The sequence below is a fragment of the Panthera uncia genome, chromosome B1 (assembly GCF_023721935.1).
Source record: "Panthera uncia isolate 11264 chromosome B1, Puncia_PCG_1.0, whole genome shotgun sequence".
Classification (NCBI taxonomy): Eukaryota; Metazoa; Chordata; class Mammalia; order Carnivora; family Felidae; genus Panthera; species Panthera uncia.
This window is the reverse complement of record NC_064811.1, coordinates 3,123,984-3,148,753: the sequence shown is the minus strand read 5'-3', so window position 1 is coordinate 3,148,753 and position 24,770 is coordinate 3,123,984. Positions and strand designations below refer to the sequence as shown.

The window sequence follows — 24,770 nt, the reverse complement described above, 5'->3', positions numbered from 1 at the left end:
GCGGAGCCCACACAGGAAATCCCTGTGGTCGCTGGTTTTGCTCGAGGAACAGTAAACGTGGCCACACGCCGGGGCGGTGCAGCCACAGACGCTGATCCAGAAACCAGGAGGCAGAGGGAGCACACTCACGAGGGGTCCGGGGAGAGGGGTCACCTGGGACTACATCAGCTCCGAGCACGGAGAGGGGACAAATGAGGTGGCCCGTCACCGGCCATTGAGACGTCTGATAAAATGCTGGCGGGGCCTTGACTTAACTGCCCAACGTCAGGAAGACAGAGGATGCAGCTACCTGCGGGGGCCCGACAGGGCAGCACCAGCACGTGTGGCCCTTTAACTGCAAATCGGTTCAAAGTAAGGACAGACACCCTCAGCCACGCTGGGCACACTTTCACCTGCCAGCCGCCCACGGGGCTGTGGTGGTCACAAGGGACAGCACGGCCCCAGGACACATCCACCCCCGTAGGCGTTCCCACTGGATATGGTGCCACCCGAACATAAAGCGGGGGCTGGACCCACCTGACCTTTCTGGACGACAAAGGTCAAAGAGTACAATACACAAAAAAATAATGAGGCACCTGGGCGGCTCGGTTAGGCGTCCGACTCCCGATTACGGTTCAGGTCATGATCTCATGGTTCGCGGGATCGAGCCCCAGGTCGGGCTCCGCGGTGCGCTGACAGCACGGAACCTGCTTGGGATCCTCTCTCTCCCTCTCCCTGCCCCTTCCCCACTCGCTCCTGTGCACTAAGTACCTAAATAAATAACTAAATAAGCCACGAAATGAATTTAAGCTGGCCACCGAGTACCTTGGAAGGCTCGAAAAAAGAATTACCCAGGTAGCTGTAAAACAGTGTATTACAGAGTCCGGATTCTAAGACGCTCCCTAAAAATCACGCTTTGCCTAACATTTCTGACACGAGCCTATTTTCCCGTTCTGGCCCAAAGTCGCACGCACGCTCCTGTGTGTGTGTCACCAGGCAGCGGTTACCTGGAACGCGGGTGAATCACAGGAGGGTGATCGCGACTCACCTGTGCGCACAGGTCCAGGATGGTGTTCTCGATCATTTTACCCGCCTGCTCACCAGAAAAGTAGCCACCTGCAAGCAGAGGGCGGGTCACACTGGGCACTGGTGCCCTGCGGCCACGCGGGCCCCTCCGGGCGCCCCGCCCCGCCCCCGGTGCAGAAGGGCTCCCTGCCCCCCAGGCCCGGCTGCAGCCCTTTTCCAGGAACACGCTGGCCGGGGCCAGGGCTCCCACGTCCCTGTCCCATCACTGCGCATGCGCCTGGAGGCCGCGGCCACCACCGTGGCCGGCTTGCGGCGGCGTCTAGTGGGCCCAAGCATGCAGCCTGTGCATTTGAGAGCACATTTGCCGCAGAATCTTTTCTTTGCCTTTTGTGATGGAAACTGCCCGTCACTGGGAGTTGTGTCGTAAAGCACGCGGTCTCCTGCCCTGCACCTGCCGCACCCTCTGTTTGAACCGCCCTCCCCTCTGCTAGCCTCGCATGAGCTCTCGTGGCCTCCGGGGGCAACACCAGCCCCGAGGGGGAACCTGGCTCTTGGCAAGGGGAGTAGGGCACACAGGCTGACTCCTCACCAGGCCGGATGCACGCACAGGACACTTACAGACACACAGGCAGGCTGTCTGCAGCATTAACGTGTCCGGAGGGAGATTGGGGAAAAAGGTCTAAAGTCTCTCCTTGGAAGGACAATAATGAAAACAGGTTGGGAAGCTCAGGCTTGCCCCATGTTCACCAATCTCCCGGGAATCAGCCCACACACCACCTCCTCCAGGCTGCCCTCCTGGGTCCACAGGCTGGGCGTTCCTGAGGGTGCCTCCCAGCAGCCTGGGCTTGTGTCTGTGTAGGACCTATGGGACTCGAGGGGTGGGTAACCAACTCCCTGTCTGGCTAATGTGGGCCTTCTGGAATATTCTCTGAACTGGAAGTGGACTTCAAAGGGACCCTGAGTGAAAGCGAAACTACGTCGGCAACATCGTCCTGATGCCGCTTTTCTTACCACGGGGCTGGAGCTCCTCATCTGCCCACAGGCTCACGCAGCCTGTGAGGACCGCTCAGGACGAGGAGGCCAAGCCTCCCGGACAGAACAGGCTGCACTCCGGGGCGGGCCGGGGCGGGCCGGGGCGGGGAGGCGGGCTCAGGGGCGGCCGCAGGGCCTCACCTCGGTAGAGCAGGGCCGTGTGCTGGTTCAGGGACCACAGGGCGTAGAGGGCACTGAGCCGCTGGAGCGCGGCCCGCAGCGGGGGCGGCACGCTGGGCTGGTGCACGTACTCGTGGAACCTCCGCACCACCGTGAGCTCCAGGAACGCCAGGGCCAGGGAACGGCAGCGGTACACCTGAAGACAGAGCACGGCCCGGGGCCACCGACCCCCGTGAGCGGGCGGCCGGGGCTCCCGGCACGGCGGTTTCTGGTGGAAGAAACCCTCGGGAACGCAGACGGAGGTCTGAGCTCCGGCGCACGTCCGGACGCGGGGACGACGACAGCAGGTGAGGCGGTGCACGGAGGGGTTACGGCGTGAGAAGCGCCCCCGCGGGAGCGCTGCGGACGGGCCCGCCCGCCAGAATGCCCAGCTCGAAGCTGGCGTTTACGCTCTCCGAGGCCTCGGGAAAGCCGGCGTCAGCGGCCCCGTCTGGAGCACACGGCCACGACTGCGCCCCCAGGAGGCACGGGGGCACGCCGCGGGTCCCCTTCCGCGCCCGGAGCCACGGAGAAGTCGCCGGGTGACCCGGGCCAGCCCCTCGGGGTGACGTTGTGCCCCCTCTCCTGGGCTGCTGAGGAAGCCGCTTCTCCATCCCACTCGCACATCTGTCTGGAAGTTCGGGGACGGCTGACGGGCGGCCAAGGCGTGGGGCCGCCCCCGGCCGGGTCTCATCTGCGGGCGCGGTGCTGACGCTGGCTGGGTCTGTGAAAGCAGGAGGTCAGGCTGGGTCTGTGAAAGCAGGAGGTCACTGCAGACCTCTGGGCCCGGTGTCTCCTTTTTCACCCGGCATCCGAAGTACCTGCTGGTCATTGTTAGCTTTGCTCGTCGGCTTTTCTTTCTCCACTCGATCATCCGACCGGATTTTTTTAAGTCAGAAAAACTGCACTGGCATCACCTGACCTGTTATAACGAGCAGGTGGCGCCTCCGCACGGCAGCCTCAGGGGCCGCGTCTACGCGGGGACGGCTCCGCTGGCTGGGCGTCGGCCACCCCGCACGTCACCTGAGAATCTGCGCAATGACGGCCGTGGAGCCCACGATGTGAGGGCCGCACGTGCTAGGTCCAGACGGCCGGGGAGGCAGGACGCCTGTGTGAGGGAGGCGCGGCCCAGCGGGAGAGGCCTGTGGCCTCTGAGACTCGGTGGGCCAGAGGGCAGGTCTGCTTCCGTGGGCTGCGGCCCCAGACCCCCCGAGGACCGCTGCACTCAACGTCAGGGGCTCTCTGCTCGCTTAAGTCTGCCCCCAGGGACGTCTGCCACCTCAGACACATCTCCGGTTCTCAAAACTCAGGGGTGGTGTTAACATCTTCGTGGGTAGAGGTGGGGGCGCCGTTGAGCACCACACAGAGCACAGGACAGGCCCCCGTCCCACCGAGAACTGTCTGCCCATGTGTCCACACTGTGGGGGGCCCCTTGCCCCTGGACGGGTCCGGATGGAGCCCCTGCTCCCCCAACCTCCACTAGCCGGGGACACGCGGTGGGGCCACAGCTCTGCTGTTCAGCTCCCAAGCGGTCTTCTGACCCTCCAGCGCCGTGCTGTTTAACCGTCCCCTTTGGGAGTCTGACGAGGCACACCTCGGACCCGATGTGGCCGAGGGTCACCCGTCACTACGCAGCAATGGACCTGGGACCCCGTTTGCAGAGAGCGAGCACTCAGAGGCAGGGCCGGTCACACGTGCAGAGTCAGGAGGGGTGGCCCCTGCCCCCAGCCCTGTCCCCTCCCCACAGTGTCCCCCGTGCCGGGCTCCCCTCTCCCACGAGCCCCCACCCCCACGACGTTTAAACCAATCGGGGTCCAGGTATTCATTTCTGCTGTGCTCTGATCACTGAGGACATCTGCACATTAACAAGCGACGGATACTTCCGGCAAAAAACTAACTCCTAACTGTCCCGGTGTGGACGTCGGCACAGCTGAGCCGGGGCATTTCTCTTGGCCTCGATTTCCTTACGCATCAGAGAGGCCGGCCCGAGACGAGAATATGCGAGGAGCCCGTGTGTGGCCGGGGGAGGAAAGCTCATCTGCGTTTGCGAGGCAGACGGCTCTGGACGGGGGGCTCCGGGAGGGGGTCTCTGCCGCCCACCTGTTCACATTTTCTCACTTTGAGCCCGGGAGGGGATTACTCGGCCCAAAGAGGCAATAAACGCAACTATTCGAGAGCCTACTGTGTGCGGGCAGGTGGCGGGTTAGCAGAACGGCAGCGGTCTCTGGCGGCCTCCCCTGCCAAGTCCCGGCCAGCTCATGCTGGGACGACACGAGAGCAGCCAGTGTCTGCCCCCAAGGACACAGCAGGTTCACTCCCTCCGTGACCCGCCGGTCACTGTCCTTCGACCCGTGTGGCCCTGGTTCACGTTAAGCAACTGTCGTGCCTGCCGCCTTGGGCCAGCGGCTGGTTTCCCGCCCGGGAGCCCTTTCCCTAACGGGGACGCTGTCTGTGGGTCATGCTGTACGTGCTTCCCCAGTCTGTGGTCTGTCTCCTGATTTCTGTTTATAGAAATGGTGAAAGTTTACATAGTCTGATCTGACAGTTTTTTTTCTACAGCTTCCGGGTTTCCTGTCTTAAGAAGGCTGGTCCCACGCCGAGGCTGCATCAGCGTTCTCTGACACGTTCTTCTCACGCCGTCCTGCTGGTCCAGTCATGATACGGGAAGAGACGGCATCTTCTCTGGGACACATGAACGTCCAGCCCCGGCCGTGAGAGCTCTCGGCTGTCGGAAACGACCCAGTGCTCGCTCTTAAAATGCTCCGTGATCCAGACCAGGTGCGGAAAATGCAGACTGCTCTTGGGTCATTACCTCCCTTCCAGGCCTCACAGCTGCTCCCCGTGCTACACCCCAGCTTCTGAGTGCCGGTCAGCTCAGCAGCTCTCCCCAGGCACCCCACCTCTGCTGGACCCAGAACCCAGGCTGGGCCAGCTGTGGCCTCTCCGTCCTTTTCAGCCATGCCGCTCACTGAAATGCTGCTACGAGGTCCTTCGATGAAGGTCTAAGGGTGAATTATTTCTAAAACGGCTGCGCCCCTGCTCGGGGCCCACCGTCAGGGTGTCGGGCACAGGCCAGCCGGCACAGGGGCGGAAGGACAGCACGGAGACCCACAGCCACCCCCGGGCAGCTCTCTGGCATCCGGACGGAGGTGCCTTTTGTCCCCTCCTCCCCTCCAGAAATGGAGGACCTGTTCCATGTCAACAGTGACGGCCTCACACGCAGAGAACGGAGGGACATGGGACAAGCTACCGTGCTGCCGTCGCTGTCCAAAAGGCTAAGCCTGCCGTGGCCCCAGCCATTCCATAAGGATCATTTCCCTGCCCCCCCAGTTTTGGTCATTGTGACACGAGCTACAGTTTGCTAACTGCAGCCACCTGCTGAATTCGCTTCCTTGAGGCCCTGGGGCCGACCTGGGTCTACTCTTCCAGGACTTTCCAGTCAAGATGCCATCCTGTTCCCTGAGCTCCACACCTGGGCAGGTGTGCGCGGCAGGTCCCGGGAGACACCACCCGCTTTGCTTCCGGCCGCGTCCACCCGAGCGCGGAAGCCGCCGTCCCAGTGTAACGGGAGGGGGCGGGGGCATCTGCAGATGCGCGGATGAGGACGCCGAGTTCTCGACGCAGAGCCTCACGGAGTGAGACCAAGGAGAGGGGACGCCATCAGTTCTAGAGACTTCTTGTTTCCTTCATCCATGGCCTCCCTAACAATACCCTGGGTCATGACGGGCCAGCTCCTGACGCCAGGGGGCGTTTCAGAGCAGGCTGCCTCCATACCGTGGATTCCGGAACCCAGGAGCTGGCCCTGACCGAACATGAGAACCAAAGCCACCCTGGGACCCGAGGCTCCTTGAGAAGGGCAGTAATGACCTGAGAGCAACCAAGTGCAGGGCCGGGGGGACCTCACGTGAGTCACCAAGCTGTCGCTGGTCGGCTGGGAGGGACCAGGGCCGGTGCCTGGCCCCAGAGCCCAGCGTCCCAGCTCCAATAGTGACAGCTCTGGACACTGAGCACTTTGTTTTTTTTAAAATTTTTTTTGAATGTTTATTTTTAAGAGAGAGAGAGACAGAGCATGAGTGGGGAAGGAGCAGAGAGAGAGGGGGACACAGAATCTGAAGCAGGCTTCAGGCTCTGAGCTGCAGCACAGAGCCCGACGCGGGGCTCGAACCCACAAACCACAACATCATGACCTGAGCTGAAGTGGGACGCTCAACCGACTGAGCCACCCAGGTGCCCCGAGGACACTGAGCACTTTAAACATGACACCCACAATCCAGCAAGGTCCCTGCAGCAAACTAGGGTGCAGACAGGTCGTGCACCTGAGGGCACAGGGGCAGGAGGGCCTGGCCGGCCACCAGCAGGACATTCAGCTTACGGGGACAGGGCAGCACAGAAATTCAAAGCAAATTCAAAAAGCAGTTTCAAGAACAAGCATACCTGACTGTTGTTTCTTGCTTCAAAATCACTGCTTCCTGATCTCTTCTCTTGGTTTACCTTTTGCACACTCTCTCGGAGCAGGTAACAGACCAGCCACTCGTATGCCGCCAGCGGGACTTCAAGACAAGGACACAGAAGGGAAAGTAACGATAGAGCACCCACGTGTGCAGAGCACTTACACGGGCAGGAGGGGCGGAGGCTGCACGGTGCACAGTGATCTTCGTGGCGAGAGTGCGAGGCGGGCCCGGTTCACGGACACGGAGGCACCGGGAGGGCACGGCCCCAGGCCGGGACAGGCACCGGGAGGGCACGTTCTGGCTCCGGCTGAGGCCATGGGGCCACGAAGCCACTTTGGGATGGCGGCAAGTTCTGGGTGACGAGACGGGGCGCGTCGCCTCAGTGTCACTACGGCCCTGCACGGACGAGAGGACGGCTTCGCGGCAGATGGCGGGCAAGTGGCGGGAGGAAGGGGTGTCTGTTCAGTGGCCAGCACGGCCCTTGGTCTCCCTGGGACTAGCGGGCAGCTGAGCGGGGGCTTCTCGCTGGCCCTCCCGGGGCCTCAGCCTACGCGCCTTCCTCCCAAGGAGCTCTAGGCAAGAAAGGAGGTGGCACCACAGAGTGTAGACAGACAGGCACGTGCTGGGAGGGGCCGGAAGAGGGAAGGCCGCAGGGCGCCCCCTGGCCTGGGAGCCCTTGTGCTCAGCGGTCGCCCTCGGCGCGGGGCCCCCAGAAGGGACCACGGGGACCTGGCCACACTGGGTCCGGCCCCAAAGCCTGGGCGGAGGGTCCCGGGGATTCCTCCTGCGTCACACAGCCCACTCCCGGGGAAGACAGGCGGCACTCGCCGGGGCCCTGCCGCGGACACTCGACTGTCTCAGCACAACTGAGAGGTCCGTGAAAGAACAAATAAACTCACTCACGGGGCCGAGACAAAGCTCACACGCCGAGCGCACACGGCGGCCCCGGTTCCTCTGGGGCCTCCTCGAGCCCGTGCCAGAGTCCGGCCACATGTGGTGGCTCTGCGGGGGCCCCCAAAAGACATGCTCACGTCCTGACGCGAAGCCTGCAAGTGTCTTTCTTGGGAAAAGGCAGCCGTAAGCAGCTAAGGATTCTAGAGATTCCCCTGGAGAGTATGGGCCCTAAATCCAACAAGCGTCCTATGGGGTCAGAGGAGAGATACACATATGGGGGGGCCATGGGCATGGAGGAGACGCGGAGTGATGCGACCATGAGCCCAGGAGTGCCGGGGGCCCTGGAGGCTGGGAGAGGCAGGAAGGACCTCCCACCCCCAGCCTCTGCAGCGAGCACAGCCCTGCCCCACCTCCTGGTCCCGGGGCATCTGGACATACCCGCCGGGCACTTGGCTCCACGAGTGACACCAGAACCCCCCGTGTCATCACCCCTCCCCTCCCCTCCCCCCGGGGGCTTTGTTCTCACCCAGCCCTCCGTCCAGCAAGCCCCTCTAGGCCGGCCAGCCACCTTCCAACCACCTCTCTGCCTCCCCCGACACTGCCTCTGCTAGACCCCTGTTTCCTGGCCGATCCCCCCTTCCAGGGTGGGGCCCCAACCTCGGTGGGCCCAGAAAGCAAGGCTCGGCTGACTGGCACCAGCCCCCAGGGCTGGCGTGGCAGGGTCTGGGTGTGGCCTGCTCTCCGTCCGTGCCCCCACACCCGGTGCTCCCACACGAACTCCTCTAAACCCGCAAGACCCCCCGCGGAGCCGGCCGCCGGGGAGACAGCTGAGTTCTCCCTGCTCCGTCCCTCCCGAGGGAGGGCTTGGAGCGGTGGCCCCCAGTGAGAGCGCACCGTGGGCCAGGCCCCACCCAGAGCAGCGTGGGGACGACTGTGTACTGCAGGGGAAACTGAGGCTCGGAGAGGCCAAGTGCCCAGCCGTAGGTCTCGTGGACTCCAGAGCCTGAGCCCCGTGACTGCGGCCCGGAACCCGCTGAACGGGTGGTAGGAGGCGAGCCTCTGCCTGGTGCGCACACGGCTGTGAGAAGCGCAGGTCGGACTGCAGATCAGCCAAGGAAAGGAAAGAACCGGGCCTCGTGTCAGGTGGCAGCACAGGTCCTCAAAGGCGCCGGGACATTTGCGAAACCCGTCCTCGGCACACACGCTGGCCTGCGGGTCAGAGGAAGCGGGGAGATGCGGAAGGCAGAGCCGTGACCCCCCGCCCGCCGCTGAAGGAAACCCTCTGCACCTTCCCGGCAGGCTGCTCTCTGCACTGAAGGGTCTTGTGTCCCGGTCCTACAGAGCTCGAGGGTCAGGAAGATTTCACGTACTCTTCAGCAAGGACGCAGCCGACGCGAGCCAGGGCCCACGTGTGGGATGCGATGGCCACACGCCCCAGGGACAAGGGGCCGGCCACGCGCCGCACGCTGCCTCCTCCGTGTGCGGAGAGGAGCGTCGGCATTCGGGGTCGGGCACTGTCGCCAAAGGAACTTCAGCTGCATTGTTTCCTCGCGAAAACGCAGGCCAGGGCAGTCACAGGGAAAACACGACTCTGTCCGGGCAGTGTCCTGCCGCGGGTTCGCAGGTGCTGCCTCGGCTTTCGGTGTCCGCGAAGGGGCAGCGGGGGGAGGGGGGGGGGCCATGCGGAGTCCTGGGGATGTCACGTGGCTGGCAGACCGCTGGTGTTCCGTCTGGTTTCACGACGGGTGACGGTTTCTGGGGAAAAATTCTGGTGGCGTTGACGTCGCGAGAGGCATTAGGTTATTTTCCTGCGCGTTCTGTAGCAACGCTGGGCTGGGGAGCTCTGCCACCATCTGAAACCGATCTTCAAGCGTGTCCCACCGTGTGTACAAGGGCAGACGGAGACCTGTAGGTCAGCTACTGTCTGGAAAGCCGTGACAGAACGTGGCGACCGATGAGAAATCAAGCGGTTAGGGCAGAAGCTTCCTGGGTGACGATGGAGGAGAGCCAGCTGGGAAGCCAGCCGGCCTGGGTCCTACTCTTGCCCCGGCTGCTGACGTGGGCTGGGCCGGCCGGGACCACCCGGCCCAGCCTCCTCTAGGGAGACGTGAGCAGTGCGTGCCCCGCGGGGCCAAGCGGACAGTGTGCGGCCGGTTCCAGCACCCGCGGCTGCTGCGATGTCTCGGGCTCTCGGTCCCTGGCGGGTGGGCGGGCGGGCGGCAGGTCCTGTACCCAGAGGACCCAGCGGCCCCCGGACCCCAGGGGACGCTGACTCTGGGGTCTCCTGACGCAGCTGCCCTCCTCCCACGCCGCAAGCGCTCTGCTGACAGAGGTCGGGGGAACAAAGGGCATCTCGCGGTGAGTCTGGGGAGGCCAGAGCCACGCGTGGCTGCGTTTACCGCAGTGGCCGACGGGTCCCGAACACAAGCATGATAGGAGCACGGTGCCCAGCGTCCCCACGAGAGCCTGTCCCTGCCCACCCAGGGACGCCTGTGCTTCTGGAAGAAGTTGCCTTTCCCCCTGCGGCTGCTGGGTTAAGAGTTGGCTACGTGTCCGGCTCTTGATTCTGGCTCAGGTCATGGCCTTACGGTTCCTGGGTTTGAGCCCCGAGCCAGGCTCTGTGCGCTGACAGTGCAGAGCCCGCTTCAGATTCTCTCCCTCTCTCTCTGCCCCTCCCCGCTTGCTCTCCATCTCAAAAATAAATAAACGTTTAAAAAAAGAGAAGAGCCTGGAGAGGCGGATGCTGCTATCGCCCCGGGCGTGGCCAGCGGGCCGAGGCGGGCAGGGCCGGAGCAGACCCAGGCGGCCGGGCGCCCTCTCGCTCTCCTGGCGGGCGGGCTGCACTTCCAGGTCCCGGGAGGCTCAGCGGAAGAGCGGCTCCTTTCCAGCCGCAAGGACGCGTGCTCCGAGGTCCGCCTCGCCACCAGCCCACAGAGGCAGTCCGCGAGGGCGCGGAAACAGGCGTTTCGGGGAGGAATGAAGCAGGTGCGTTCGGTGCTCACGGGTCGGACGACGGTGAGACCAGTGACGTTTCTGCTGTGGCTTCGAGCGCCGCGTGTCTGACACGGGACTTGACAAAAAGCTGAGCGGGGCCCCGCGGGAGGCGCAGGCCCGGGCACGAGTTCCAGCCCTGTTCCTGTGGGAGTCTCCTCCGGGGGCTTCTGGGGGCTGGTGCCGGGCCTCGGAGCGCAACAGGCCGGGCCTGACCCGGGCTCGGCGCGGATACCACGGACGTGCCGCTGGACCTTCCTGGGCCTGGGCGCCGGGGGAGCGTGGGGACGTGGAGGGGACCGGACGGAGCGGGGGACGCGACCAGAGCCGCTCCACCTCACACTGCCCCCCGATCAGCACCGCCACCGCCCCGTCCGGGACACCCATCTTCTCTCGTGTTGCTCTGTTCCCAAGGCAGACAGAGCGGCCTTCGCTCCAGAGGGACGTTTCAGAGTGAATCGTCACAGCGCACACACAGACCTGTCAGTCAGCCGCTCTCTTCTCCAGAGTCCCGTGTTTCCCCCAGCCCTGGATCAACGCGCACGCTCCGCTGGGCACATCCCCGCCCCCGCCCCGTGGCCACCCCGTCCGTGTCACTGAGATCTCAGACGGGCTGTCCTGGGCAGCCAAGCCCAGTGTGTGGGCCCCTGCCATGCAGAGCCCCTGCTCCTTTGCACAGGCCTGTCCCTATTGGACCATAATGCCGCGTGAGAGCAGGAACCCGGTCGCGGCTGGCTCTGCTCCCCCGCCAGGCTGTCACGGCCACACAAGACGAGCACGGGGACCAATGGTCACGGCCGCTGAGCCTGTGCAGAGGCCGAGGGGGGTGAGCACACTGCAGAGCGGGGGCCGCGGAGGTGATGCCAGTGTGGCCGGCACGTGCAAAGGCCCTGAGCAAAAGGGCCCCAGCTTCCTGTGAAAACGGCTCAGTCACAGGGGCGGCCGGTGGGCAGGAGCCCAGCTGCCCAGCGAGGCAGGAACCCAGAGCCTCTCCGTCTTCGCCCTCAGAGGGGGAGGCAGCACCCGACTCAGGAGTCAGGCTGGGGAGGTGCTGGGTGAACGTAGGAACCGACCAGCCGCCTGCAGGCCCTACCAAAGCCCCCCACTGCGGTACAGTGTGCCCCCCAGGATCACGAGGCGAGGGACATAGGGAGAGAGAGTGCTCACCTGACGATTCCAAGCAGCCGGCGACGCTGGGGCACGAGAACCTCTGGTTGAGGATGTCGGGATAGGCTTCCAGAAAGTCCACGGTCCCCAGAGGGCTCTCAAGGCGAGCGCTACCTACAAGCACACCCAGGACCCGGAGTGACGGACGCCGCCCCGCCTCGCTGACCGCCCCCCCCCCCCCCACCGGAAGGTGGTGAGTCACTGCCTGAGGACACACGTCCTTCCTGCAGACACGGGTGGACGAGCTGGCCCGGCGGGGCCCGGACGGCCCAGCTGCACCAGCAGGGGCGGGGCCTTACCCTGGAGGCGGAGCTCCAGCAGGCCGAGCAAGTAGCCGCTGGTCTGCTGCAGCAGGACGTTGTTGTCCCCTTCGTACGTGCAGTTGGGGTCGTTCTCGTTCCTGAGGTCGCCCAGGCGGTTCACTGCAACGGAGCCACGCGCTTCATCACTCCCTGCACTCACGGGACGGTACTGCCACCATCCCCCGGCCCGACCAAGACACCGCACTCCGAGGCCGCAGAGGCCCCGCTCCTCCCCAGCCGGGTCTCCACCTCCCAGCCTGGCCGCTCTGCCTTTAAGGGGACACACGGAGCCACGCGGCCAGGCCCCCGACGCCCACGGCGCGGTGCTCGAGAAATGCCCTGCGTCGCCCGCGTCTCCCTCTCCCCTGCTGACCGCGGGCCTCGCTAGGGTCGCTGACAGACACGGGCCCCTCAGGGGAGCTGCCCACCCCGTGGCATTTTTTTACACAAGAAACGTCAGGTATCAGAAGACGACGCTCAGCTTTTTTTTGTTGTCTCTCCCGCTGATTTCCAGACCCTCCCGTCTGGGTCTCCATCCCCCGATGGAGAATGTTCTCCATAGGCCAGGCTGGGCCGGGAGGAGCAAGAGGGAAAAGCGGAAGCCTCCCAGGCTCACACGCTGCTGGGAACGGGGCCAGAGAGGGCGCACGAGGTTCTGTAGCCGCCGCCGGGCTTGTGGTCACCTGTGCCACCCTGATCGTTTTCCCCCGACTCGGTGCCCCAGGCCGTAGAGAGACCTCCCTACAGAAACAGTCGGGCGAGGCCACGGAGAAATAACTTGCAATTGCTATTAAACCTGGACAGGGCCCGTGACATCCGCCCCGCTGAGTCGGGTCTCGCCCACTGCGGCCTGGCGTTTATACACAGGACACAGACACAGGAGTTTCTTGTCGTCTGCACTGCTGCACGTTCAAGTTCATTATCCCACTTACGGCCCAAAACGGCCAACTGTTTACAGGGACTCCAGGAGTCGTAACGACAGAAACTACAGAACGCTGCACAGAGGACAGCATGGGTGAGTGACACAGCACAGCCACGGTCGCCTGTTCGTCAGCAGGGAAGGGGGAGGCGGAGGCAGCCGAGGGACGGCCGAGGACCGCCCACGTGACAAGGAACGGGACAGATCCTCACTGGGAGCACGTGATCATCCACAGCCCGTCACTGACATGCTCGAGCTCGGCAAGAGCCTGCAACGCTTCTGAAGGTATCCGCTGATACAAGGCTGTCGCGTTCTGCTGTTTGGGAGGCGCATGGCCTTCTGGGAGTAACTGGATGTTACCCATCAATTATTGCAGAACAGGGGATGCCTGAGTGGCTCAGTCGGTTAAGCGTCCGACTTCAGCTCAGGTCACGATCTCACGGTGAGTTCGAGCCCCGCGTGGGGCTCTGTGCTGACAGCTCGGAGCCTGGAGCCCGCTTCGGATTCTGTGTCTCCCTCTCTCTGCCCCTCCCCTGCACATGCTCTGTCTCTCTCTCTCTCAAAAAAATGAATGAACATTTTTTTTTTTTTAATTATTTCAGAGTGGCACACGGGAAGCTCACGAATGATTACGGCATCTGCGAGAGTACCGAAAGTTCCAACGGTGACGCGGCCCCTGGCCACGTGCCACAGGCCCGACGCGGTGCCAACCACTTTACGTGTATTAACTCACATAAGCACCGCACGTGCCCGTGTCGCGGTACGCTCCTGTCGACCCTGGTTCGTAGGTAGGGAAACTGAGGCGCAGCGAGGCTTGCTGGCGGGCCAGTGGCCGCGCGGCTCGTGACTGGCAGGGCAGGAGCTGGTCAGAGGCTGTCGCCTGCCTGCTCTCTTTACCACACACCAGCTGCCCAAACGACAGCCAATGCCAAGAAAAACTCTCTTTTCCTACGTTTGAGAATTTTTCACCAGAACAAAGTCCGCTGTTGGTTTACTGCCAGGTCAGTCGCCGAAAAGTCACGACTCAACAAACAGATCACGTGCTTTCTGCTCTGGTTGTCGGCGGGCCCTTCGCACCGTCTCTCCTCAGACGTGGGAACATGAGGCCTCGGAGAGCGCAGGGTTGTGTCTAGGCCAGGGGGTCGGCAAACTTGCTTTGGAAAAGGCCAGACGCTGAGCCTGATCTCAGGCTCGACGCAGACAACGCGACCCTGTTCGTCGTGCGAATGCGGCAACAGGAAACCCATGGACGGACGGGTGTGGCCACGTGCCGATGAAACTTGATTTGCAAAAACCGGCGGTGGCTGACTTTGGGCGCCTGGCTGCAGTCTGCGGACCCCTTGAGTCAAAAGGAGGGCTACGGACAGGAAACCGTCACGCCTCTCAAGACCTACCCGCCAGATAGCCGTGTCCTCCGCACGCCTCCCGGCATTCCTGAATTCCCCGCTGCGCGGTCCACGAAGCCAGGGGCTTGCTGCCCGACACCAAGGCGTGGATCTCACGTCCGAGCTCTGCCTTGGGAGAGGAAATCGACAAGAAGAGATGAAAAGAGGCTGACCTCTTTTCATCAAGAGATGACCGGAGGTCAGAGGTCAGTTCGCCCCTAGCGTCGAAGGCTCACGTCCCCTCTAGTCTAATCTAAGACACGCGACAGCTGCGGGACAAAGGAAAAAACAAAAAAAAACACCTTAACCTGAAAAGGGGGGTTCACCTCCGAGTGGCTACACTGTGGTACAGACAGTTCCATGGCAACGAGCAGATGGACCGGGGCTCTGTGCAGCAAATAGACGCCGGGGGCATAAGGGTGATCACAGACGCAAAGCACAGAAGCAAGGAGTCCATCACGGCTCACTTCCCGTGAAGCTCGTGAACCTGAAGCGGAGCACTTGTGGAGGAAGGAAGAACCGAAGGCGGGGTGGGGAGGGTGCGCCCCTCTGAGGAGAGGGGCGGGCGGGCCCGGGGCCCAGGAGACAGCGTGGGTGACAGGGAGCCACAGTCGTCTCCGTAAGGGTGTCCCGGCCAGCGTCTCAGGGCGGATCTCACCCTTTGCTTCTACCTGACGTTTCACAGAAACAAGAGAGATGAACACACCCCCCCGCTAAATGAGATGGTCCGTTTTGCCAATGTTTTCAACTTGAAAACGTCAGGGCCACTCCCAGGCCCTGCCGTGCGCCGGTTAAACCGCTGGGTTTCGGAAACAATAGAGCGTGATCACCCGAACGTTACGAACGGGATGAGTCCGATGTCAGCTGCGGAAGCTTCAGTGACTCATCCCCGTGCTCCCAGGGCCTGTGCTTTTGCCGCGCAGTGCACCCTGCTGGCCGCCTCCCGACTCCCGGACGTTTACGCTGAATATTCCAAAACGTGCTAATTTGGTACAGGCTTTTTAGGGTGTTGGACTTCACACCGATCGGCAGGATTTCTGACCTGTTTTCAAACCTGTTTTCTCGTGATTCACATTTCACTCGTGCCCGGGAGGCAACGTGAGGGACTATGGAAAGTCCGTCGTAAACTGTTTACGCAGGAATCAGCCAAGGATGACTTTACACAGTGCCTGAGCTCAGCGGACGCTCAAATCTGGCATAAATCCTTGACTGTCCGTTCAAATCCAGTCAGCTGGATTCAGCCTTTGCAGGATTGTTTACGAAAGGATCGGAGCCGTGAAATCTACTGAGGGACCGGTAATGTGGATTGTGCAAACTCATCATGTTTTCAAAAGCAGAAGGCCAGCTGAGCTCACGGACTGGAATTAGGAGTCACGTCAGCCCGTCCTTGAGGAGCAGGAATACGGACACACACCAGAATGGTCCACACCACAGCGAGGATTCTGGGGGTCCTGAGTCGGGGGGGAGGGGGGGGCGGGGCACGGCTAAGGACACGCCTCACGTTCGCCCCACGAGGCCGCCACGGACGGACAGATGTCGTTCGGGAAGACGGGTTGATGTGTGCCGTTCAACCTCGGCGACAGCTAACGAGGTTCAACACCGCGGAGAAGAGAATCGCCTCTCACCTGCCTGGTGCTGCGGTCCGTTCCCATGAGGCCTTGCTGAAACTCCGCCAAGTTCAGGAAGAGCCATTTGGAAAAGTGGTCTAAGGCATACACAGCCGCCAGGTAGGGAAGTAAGCGCCATCGCTAAAATCGACGAGACGCTCACATTAACACAGCACGGTCCTCCCACAGAGCCCGCCCCCGCTCGCAGAAAACACCCTCCTCCTCCTGAACCCCCCCCCTTGGCAGAGAGCCCCCCCCCCCCGCCCCCGGGCAGAGACACACCCCTCCCTTCGTAAGGAACCAACTCCTCCTCAGAAAACGCACCCCTGCCTCGTAGGGAACCCAGCACCCCCCTCAGGGACCCCCCCCCCCCCCCCCCCCCGGCCGCTCGCAGGGAACCCAACTCAGCCTCACTCAAAGGTGCTCTTTGTGTTCAGGGGTCTCACCAACGGGACCGCTGGGAGGGTGACTATCGGCCCCCCCGCCACGCCGGGCTGCACAGGTGATCGCTTGGGCTTTGAATGCCCACCAGGGACCAAGTGATGACCCCTCAGCCACCTGGGAAAGTGAGGCCCACAGGGGGCCAGGAGTCCGCCCGGGCAGGGAGGGGGTCTCTGCACGCCCAGCGCCACACGGCTGGAAGGGCGTGGAGGAAAAAGCGGGAAAGGACCCGGCAAACGGGCACCACCCCCGCCTACCGCTTACGGAACAGAGGGCCACACATCCTGCCAACCGCTCTCCGTGGACTCGGGCGTTTAATCCTCATAGCCACCCCACGAGGAGGCGTCATCATCGGTTCTGGTCCGTGAGGAACCCAGACCCCGGGGAGGCGGCACAAGGTGGCCCTGCCCAAGGGCGTGCGGCCAGCAGGGTGGAGCCCGAGCGTAGTGGCCCGAGTGGGCTCCCGGACCGTGATTCACCCTCGATGACCAGCAGTCGGGCGCGCTGACCTCGCAAAGGCCACGGGGCTCGCGGGGGAAGGAACGGCGTGCACCACAGACATTCTGCTTCTCCTCGTTTGCTTATTACTAAAACAGGCACGCGGCCACGGTGAGAAGCGGGAGAAGAAACAGAGATTCTCTTACGGTTCCCTCAGGCTCTCCCTCAAACACCCCTGCGTTTCCACAGTGCTCGGCCCGAGACGGGGCCGGGCTTCGCTGCCGGACTCGGACAGGAGCCCCCTGTCTGACCCTCGATGCCCCCACCTGTGAACTGGGACTGCGCCCCACCCGGTGAAGGCCAAGTGCGCCAGGAAGGCGTGTGAGAAGCGTGGAGGCCGGGCGGGAGAAGGGCGGATACTGCACAAGCACCGCGTGCTCCCGGGATAAAACCGCGCCCCCTTTGGCATCCAGGCCGCCTCGTCCCCAAGGACGGGCCGGACGAGCATCCCTCCCGCTACTCTAAATGCTGTCACCACAAACGGCCCGAGCGCCCGGCTGCCACGGCGGATTGTTCCCGCGGGGTCACTTCTTCGGGACGTGGTGAGGGAGCCAGAGAGTGGTGCCTGGGACGAGCCGCCACCGCCGGACCCCGCGGAGGCTTTGCGCGCAACCGCGCGGGAGCCCCACCAGCACACGCTTCTTCCAAGGGCCTCATTCGGGCTACCGCACACACGCCTTTTCCCAAAAACCCAGGTTCGAGAAGCCTCCCGCCCAGCGGCCAGGCTCCTTCCCGTCAGTTGCCCTGACCGTTGCCTGACGGGGTCTGACGGCCCCCCAGCAGCCAGAGCGCAGCGGCTCAGAGACCCGCAGGTGCCCCCGCGACAGGAGGGACAGGCCGGGACGCCCGCCACAGCCGTACCTGCGTCTGATACTCGAGCACCGGTACCTCCTCCTCGTCTGTCGGCCCGAACTGACGCCGCGTGGCTGAGAAACGAAGGGCTATGGAAACGGCCAGCTTTAAGTTCACCACGGACATGGCCACGATGATGGCCCGACCCATGGAGAGGTTGTTCAGGGACGCCCCGAAGCGCTGCTTGGCGTCCTACAGAGAAAGCACACGTGGTGAGCGCGAGTGGGACTCCCGGCGGCCTCGGGGACAGCAGCACGCAGACGGCCGCGCCCGATGGTTCCCTGGGCGCCCCCCGCCGTGCACCCCCAGGCCAGGACCGCCGGGCGGGCCGGGCTGCGGAGGCGCAGGTGTCATAAGGCCCCCAGCAGGGACCCTCCGGCTGCAGGAGGAGGGATGAGTGCCCACAGGGCACCACCCCCAGCCGCCCGGAGCCCCCCAAGGCTTAGCCACGCCCGGCACGAAGCAGGGACCCAGCGCCGAGGCGTCGCCACTTGGTGCCAGCGTCCCGTTCCCGTGACCCCCGGTGCCCCAGAATCCTCCCTCCCCATGGAAGACAACCTTCCTGATGGCGTCCTTTCACGTGTTCTTTCACGACAGGTAACGGCCTCACGGGCACCGTGTCAATCTGCCGCAGACCTCAGGGCCCCGGGCACCGTGTCCCACAGTGGCGGTGCCGTGGGCACATCCCGCTGCCAGTCTTAACTCCTCCGGGCACCCCGACCTCCCTCACCTCTTGCCGCCTCTCCCGGCTTTGCTTCTTTCATTCTTTAGACTTTTCTTCTGCAGTCACACCCACGGTGGAACCGGCGTGGCCACCTCGCGAGCCCGCGCCTGCCGGAGGGCGTTCCCCACACCCCACACGCGCACGACACTTTGGGGGTCACCCCGCTGCCTCCTCGCACGCAGAAACCCGGAGGCTCAGGGAGCTTCGCTCCGTGGGAGCCAGAGCTGCGCCCTCTCCCGAGATCCCGGGTGCGTCTCTGGGAAACGTTCTCACGTCTCTGCGGCGTGTCTGACGCGTGAGCTCCCGTGACTCGTCCCTGGTGCCGCACGGGCCCTCGGTCGGGTCTTCTCCCCGTCCTCGGACGCTCCTCGCCCCTGCTGCTCCCACACTTGCCTCCTCTCGCGCTGCTTTGGCCTCTGCTGCGCCTTCCGTGGACCCCTCCCTCGGGCCTCCCGGCCTCTGACCCGCACCTGCTCCGTTCGTCCCCTCCTCGTGTGCCTTCCGTTCCTTCGCCGTCTGGTTAGCGTCTAGTGAACGGTTGATGTTACTCTTTGCGTTTCGAAGAGACTCTGGTGTCGTGCTGACTTCTCGTCCCTAGCGCCCCTGCCACGCTTCCTTCCAATCCTGCCGTCCTGACTCCAGTCAGGCGGTGCGTGTCCTTGGACAGAGTCCTCCTCCGACGGGCCCACCGACCTCAGACACCGGGAGGCGACCAACTGCTCCAGTGTGTCCGTGACCATCGTGTGTCTATCACTCAAAGGACTCCGGGATGTGGTGAGCCCCGGACACCAGAGAACACTGTCACCCCCATTTGGGATGGCCGCCACACGCGCTTAAACCCTTTGGGGGAACAGCACCAGCAGGGGGCAGCCTTCCTGAGCAGCCCTGGAGGGCTGGGGGGGTGAGCAGCGTCTGGCATCATGCCCTGGGGGCGCAGGGGACCCAAGTGCCGCCTTCCTTGTTGGTGACACTGGAACCTGAACCGAGCGGGGTTTGCCACTGGCCAACCCAGCTGGGGCGGGTCTCCGGGCAAGCCCCGGGAGCGTCCTGTGCAGCAGAGGGCCTTCCACCCGCGAGCTTCCCCACCTGGAGACACCTGTACCTTAAAGGGGGTGACGTAGGTACCCTCGGGGGTGACGTCTCCAGTCTGGTTCAGGAGGGCTCGGCGAGGAATTCTCACCTTGTGGAACATGGCAAATCTGTGGGGAGATACGGCAGGACTTCTGGTGACACGGGGCTCTGGCCCTGGCATCAGTCTCCTCTCCTTCCAGAAACCCAGTCAAGGAAGGGCAAAGGAAAGCCAAAAGGGTGCCAATCCCCCAAAGAAAAAGAAAATGGGAGAAGATAACAGAGACAGGAAATTTCAACGAGTTTTTCTAGCTAAAAAGCTTCAATAGAGGCTACATGGGTGGCTCAGTCGCTTAAGTGTCTGACTTCGGCTCGGGTCACAATCTCACAGTTTGAGCCCCGAGTCGGGCTCTGTGCTGACGGCTCAGAGCCTGGAGCCTGCTTTGGATCCCGTCTCCGTCTCTCTCTGCCCCTCCCCTGCTCTCACTGTCTCTGTCTCAAAAGTAAATAAACATTAAAAGAAAATGGTTTTTTTTTTCTTTTTAAAATTTTTTAATGTTTATTTATTTTTGAGACAGAGAGAGACAGAGCATGAATGGGGGAGGGTCAGAGAGAGGGAGACACAGAATCTGAAACAGGCTCCAGGCTCTGAGCTATCAGCACAGAGCCTGACGTGGGGCTCGAACTCACGGACCGTGAGATCGTGACCTGAGCCGAAGTCGGCCGCTTAACCGACTGAGCCACCCAGGCGCCCCAAGAAAATGTTTTTTTAAAAAGGTTAAATGAAAAAATGTGGTGTGCGTGAGGCGGGGCTCTGGGCCAAAACAATGGCCACATACTGGGAATCACAAGCCAGGTTCCTGACACCGCTGGGACAAAGCTGGTCGGTCAAGAAAAAAGGAGACAACTGACTTTTTTCAGGTTCTCACCCTTCAATTTCATACCAGAATCCACGATACGATGTGAAAAATGAACAAACTAAGGTTTTGAACTCTCGTGTGACACAAACGAACACCGTTACCGTATCAGTGATCCAAAAGCAAACAAATCCGTTTCTTCCGAAACGCTGAGAAGAGCCAACTCACTCCCACGTCACTTAGGGAAGCTATTTTTTATGGCTGTCAGGTTGGGAAAGCCTATTCCCTTGTCTAAGGGACAAGGTCAGGCAGAGGACTGGATGTTCCATAACCCGAACAAAAACCCCAAACCACCTTGTGAATACCGAGAGCTCCCACGGCGACCGATCTCATGACCAAGAGCACTTTGAGTGCCATCCAGAACGCTCTCTGGCTCACCCACGGGAGACGGCAGTTTAAAGCATGGCGTCATCGAGCCGGAGGGGAGCAGGGCGCCAGTTCCGCCCAAGCAGGGTCCTGGCCACCTCCTCCCTCCGTCCGTCTTCGTCTAGCGCCCACCCCCTCCGGCCTGGCTCACTGACACAACCACCGCTGGGCTCTCTGCCGGGCCACGTTCTCAGTCTGTCCTGCACACGGGAGCACGGCCCTTTCCAAACTGCTGACCGGAACGGGGACGCCCCGCACAAGTCCCTTCAAGCCCCCAGCCCCTCAGAGAGATGTGGGGAGCCCTCAGACAGGGGCCCTGCCGAGAGCCGGGGGGCGCCCGCCGTGACCCTCAAACAGGCCAGGCTCTCCCGTGGTCCCCACGCAGGCGGCCCTCAGAGCCCGCCACCCCCTCCAGAGGCCCATCAGGACTCTCCTCTCACCCCCCTGCAGGGGGTACCAGCCCTCTCCCCGCACCACTGCAGGGCGGCCCCACTCTGCAGTGACTGCCTGCTGTCCACGTCCTTGCTCAGCCACCTACTTCTCGGTGCCAGTTTCTGTGGGTCCGATTCACCCTCTTATGACGGGGCCATCGGGCCTGTCACCTGGCGGATGCTGAGAGAGCCACGAGGCGGGCCGACAGCAGGTGACACGCTGTCCCCTGGGTGCCGCTGATCTCTACGCCACTCCCCGCGTCCAGGCCGACCTTCCAGGACCCCTGGGGCTGTGCGCAGGGCGGGCAGGAGGGGCCCCCTCCCAAATTCCTTAGGAGGCGCCCAGGGGATCTACAGGTGAGGGATGCTCGGCCCCTGGGGACCTCCAACCTCCGCGGGCCGCCCTCCCGAGCACGAGACGAAGGGGAGTGGCAGACGGGCCCCGCTGGGACTCTGAGGCCCTGCCGGGATCAGCCGCCTTGTCCGGGCCTCGTGGGGTGGCTCCGACCGGGCGTGGTGGAGGCCGCGGGGGGCCCAGATGAGGCCCAGACGGGCCCCCCCCGGGCAGTGAGGGCAGCCATCTACCTTTTAAGAGCAGACTGGGTGCCAGCACCCCCGGGGAGCTCCAGCTTCTTGCTTGAAAGCTGAGGAATGCTTCTTCGAGCACGACTGAAAACTCCAAGCGCCCTTTTTAAGGAGTGGAAAATCTTCCCCTGTCGTGCCACAGGAGCTGGAACAAGGCTGAGCCACATTTCTACTTGTGCAAGTATTTGCTGGAGTTCGACCGAAAGCACAATCTCACACACTCTCGTCTGGGCATGTGCGGACCACAAAATCTGTTCCAGAAACAGATGGTGGCCAGCCCGCGGGTGTGGGCGTGACAGGGGCTGTGTGACCCCAGAGTGTGTGCAGCACGATGTGTATATGACACGGGGTACGTGGGACACAGGGTGCATTGGACACGATCTGTGTGCATGTGAGAGAGGGTGTGACACAGGGTGTGTATGTGACACAGCTCTCAAGTGACAGGTGACGTGTGCGTCCCAGCACGCTTTCCTGGCCCCACAGGCGGCCGGGAGGGTGAGGACAGCACTGAGGGTCCTGGTGGCTCCCAAGCTGGAATCAGCAGGCACCAGAGAGCCGAGCAAGCACCCTCGGGTTAATGACCCTGCAGAGGAGACCGCGGCCATCGGGGCCGGGCACACGCTCACCCGTTGTCGATGCCGTTCAGCCCAAGCTTCTTCCCTATGTCGCCAACCATCACCCCCGGCATGGGAAGAAGGGTCTTGGGGTTCCGGATCTGTACGAGACACAGAAAGCCGCAAACGGCAGCTGTTAGGACCACACAAAAATCTCAAGAAGACGTTACAAAACCCCGGTGACTAAGCCGTGGGCTCTCTTCGTGTATATGCAGGGGATAAGTGGTGCCCTTCAGAAACGTGACCTCGTCTGGGATCTTTGCGACTCTAATTAAGTGAAGGATCTGGAGACGAGGGGGTTCCGGATGACCCAGCTGGGCCCCAAATCCAATGACAAGTGTCCTGTAAGAGACAGAGGAGGGGAGGACGTGGGGAGAAGAGGGTGCGGCCACCAGGGGCTGGGACGAGGCAGGAACAAGATGTCCCCTAGAACCTGGCGGGGGGTGGGGGGTTCGACACGGATCTCAGACTCCCGGCCTCCAGGACCGTAACCGCCTGCTGTTTTAAGGCCCCGGTTCGTGCCATTTGGCTACAACGGTGCCGGGCCAGCAGCTGAGGAGTCCTCGCAGCCTGGAGGCCGTCCGGAACGCCCATGTCACGTTCAAGTCGGCCACAGGGCTGGCGCCGGGCTGTGGCGAATGACAAGATGGCCGTGCACCTACGTGCGGGGGGAGAACCACCCCCAGATTGGCTTTGGGCGACCGGTAAACACGCTTCCCTAAGTACAGGTGCGGCGAGCCGACAGTTCTCACTGTGCGAGCTCCGTGCAGGGACACGGAGCGTCCCCCCCGAACACCTTCACGGGGGCGATTCCGCACCCGCTGTGAGCCGGCATCCTCCCCCCGACCGCCGGGGACGAGGGCGCCTGAGGCCGGCCGGCTGTCCCTCCCAGAGGGCGCCCCAGGCATCCAGCGCACGGGTAGGCCCCACCCCAAGAGGATCACCCAGCCGGAAGGTCAACAGCATCTGGGAGCGGGAATACTGAGCCTGCACTATTGGGAACTTTTATTTTAGAGGAACACTCTTCTGCCTACACTGATCATCACGATAACGGTATTTTGGGGACAACAAAGGCTGAACCCCCAATGCAAACGCTCTTCCCCCTTCCGACTCTTCGGTAAGACCCAGTGACAGTTCAGACGCTACCCTTTTATAACATTTTAAAATAGAAAATCGCTGGTAAGAAAGTGCACATGGAGAGAAGAGGCGCTAAAAGAAAACAAGCCGGTGCGTTTCGGGTCATCGCACAGAAAAATACCGCCAGGGTGGATTCCGGTTCACGGGGAAATCTACGATGGTGCGGTGGCCCCAAATACCGCACTGACCTCCCAGTGAAGGAAAGGAGGCGGACTTCAGTCCACGGCAGAACGCGTTAATGTCAAACTCCTCGAATAAACCTGATCGCGTGGATTTCCGTATCACATTGCCACAATCTGCGAAGGCTCCCCGCCTGGTATAGAACCAACCTGCGACAAATCGCGCCGCATCGGCCGCGACCTGTGAGGTGCGTCACAACCCTAGAAGAGTCTTGTGATCACTCCTTTCAGGCTCTCTCCCTCCACGGGGACAGGGAAGCGCCCCCCCCCCCACCCCACCCCACCCCCCGCGAGCCCCGGCCTGACGCACACTCGGCCTCAGAAATGCTCCCCTGGATGGAGGCACGACACAGCCCTGCTGAGTCCCCAGAGCACGGTGCGTAAAGAGTCTAAAACACCACGGCGCTCTCGACCACGGCACAGAAAGACTGAACGGGGCGGAAAGCTAGCCAGTTTCCCCCTAGCAGTTCACGTCGGGTACAAACGCACACACCCAGAAACAGCAGGGGGCGGCCTGAGGTGAACCTGGTCTGCAGTGGCTCCGATGTGAATTGGAAAATAAGGACACGAGCAACAAGGGAAAAAGGGGCTGGAATTAAAACCCTTTGCGCCTCCAAGGACACGAACAAGAAAATGGGACGACGACCTACGGAACGGGAGACAACCACCTACCGGATAAGGGGCCGGCCTCCGGGACGTGCGGAGAGCTCTCAGACCCCAACAACAGAGACAAACCGCCCGCTTCAGAAATGCACCGAGGGCACCTGGGGGGCTCAGCCAGTGGAGCATCCGACTCCCGATTTCGGCTCGGGTCACGATCCCCGGGCTCGGTGCTGACGGTGCAGAGCCTGCCTGGGATCCTCTCTCCCCGCTCCTCTCCTGCCTGCACGCACTCACATTCTCTCTCTCTCTCTCTCTCTCTCTCTCTCAAAATAAACAAACTCAAAAAAAGAAAAGAAAAGAGACTGAAAGAGACTGAATGTACGGCACCGACGGACGGCTTCCCGGCCAGTGACACTGGAGCTCTGACCCACAACCCACAGCAA

General features: G+C 62.5%; 1 protein-coding gene across 1 annotated transcript in view; it reads right to left on the bottom strand.

Moving 5' to 3' along the window:
- ACOX3 (acyl-CoA oxidase 3, pristanoyl) overlaps positions 1-24,770 on the bottom strand; it is a 43,134-nt gene that overhangs the window by 4,230 nt on the left and 14,134 nt on the right. The window contains exons 7-16 of the mRNA XM_049630229.1: positions 22,421-22,509; positions 19,530-19,626; positions 17,713-17,895; positions 15,931-16,053; positions 14,315-14,435; positions 11,999-12,121; positions 11,700-11,813; positions 6,631-6,746; positions 2,179-2,353; positions 1,028-1,095 (exon numbers count right to left, since the gene is read on the bottom strand). Of these exons, the coding sequence (XP_049486186.1) occupies positions 1,028-1,095; positions 2,179-2,353; positions 6,631-6,746; positions 11,700-11,813; positions 11,999-12,121; positions 14,315-14,435; positions 15,931-16,053; positions 17,713-17,895; positions 19,530-19,626; positions 22,421-22,509 (1,209 nt within the window). The remainder of the gene's footprint in view (positions 1-1,027; positions 1,096-2,178; positions 2,354-6,630; positions 6,747-11,699; positions 11,814-11,998; positions 12,122-14,314; positions 14,436-15,930; positions 16,054-17,712; positions 17,896-19,529; positions 19,627-22,420; positions 22,510-24,770) is intronic.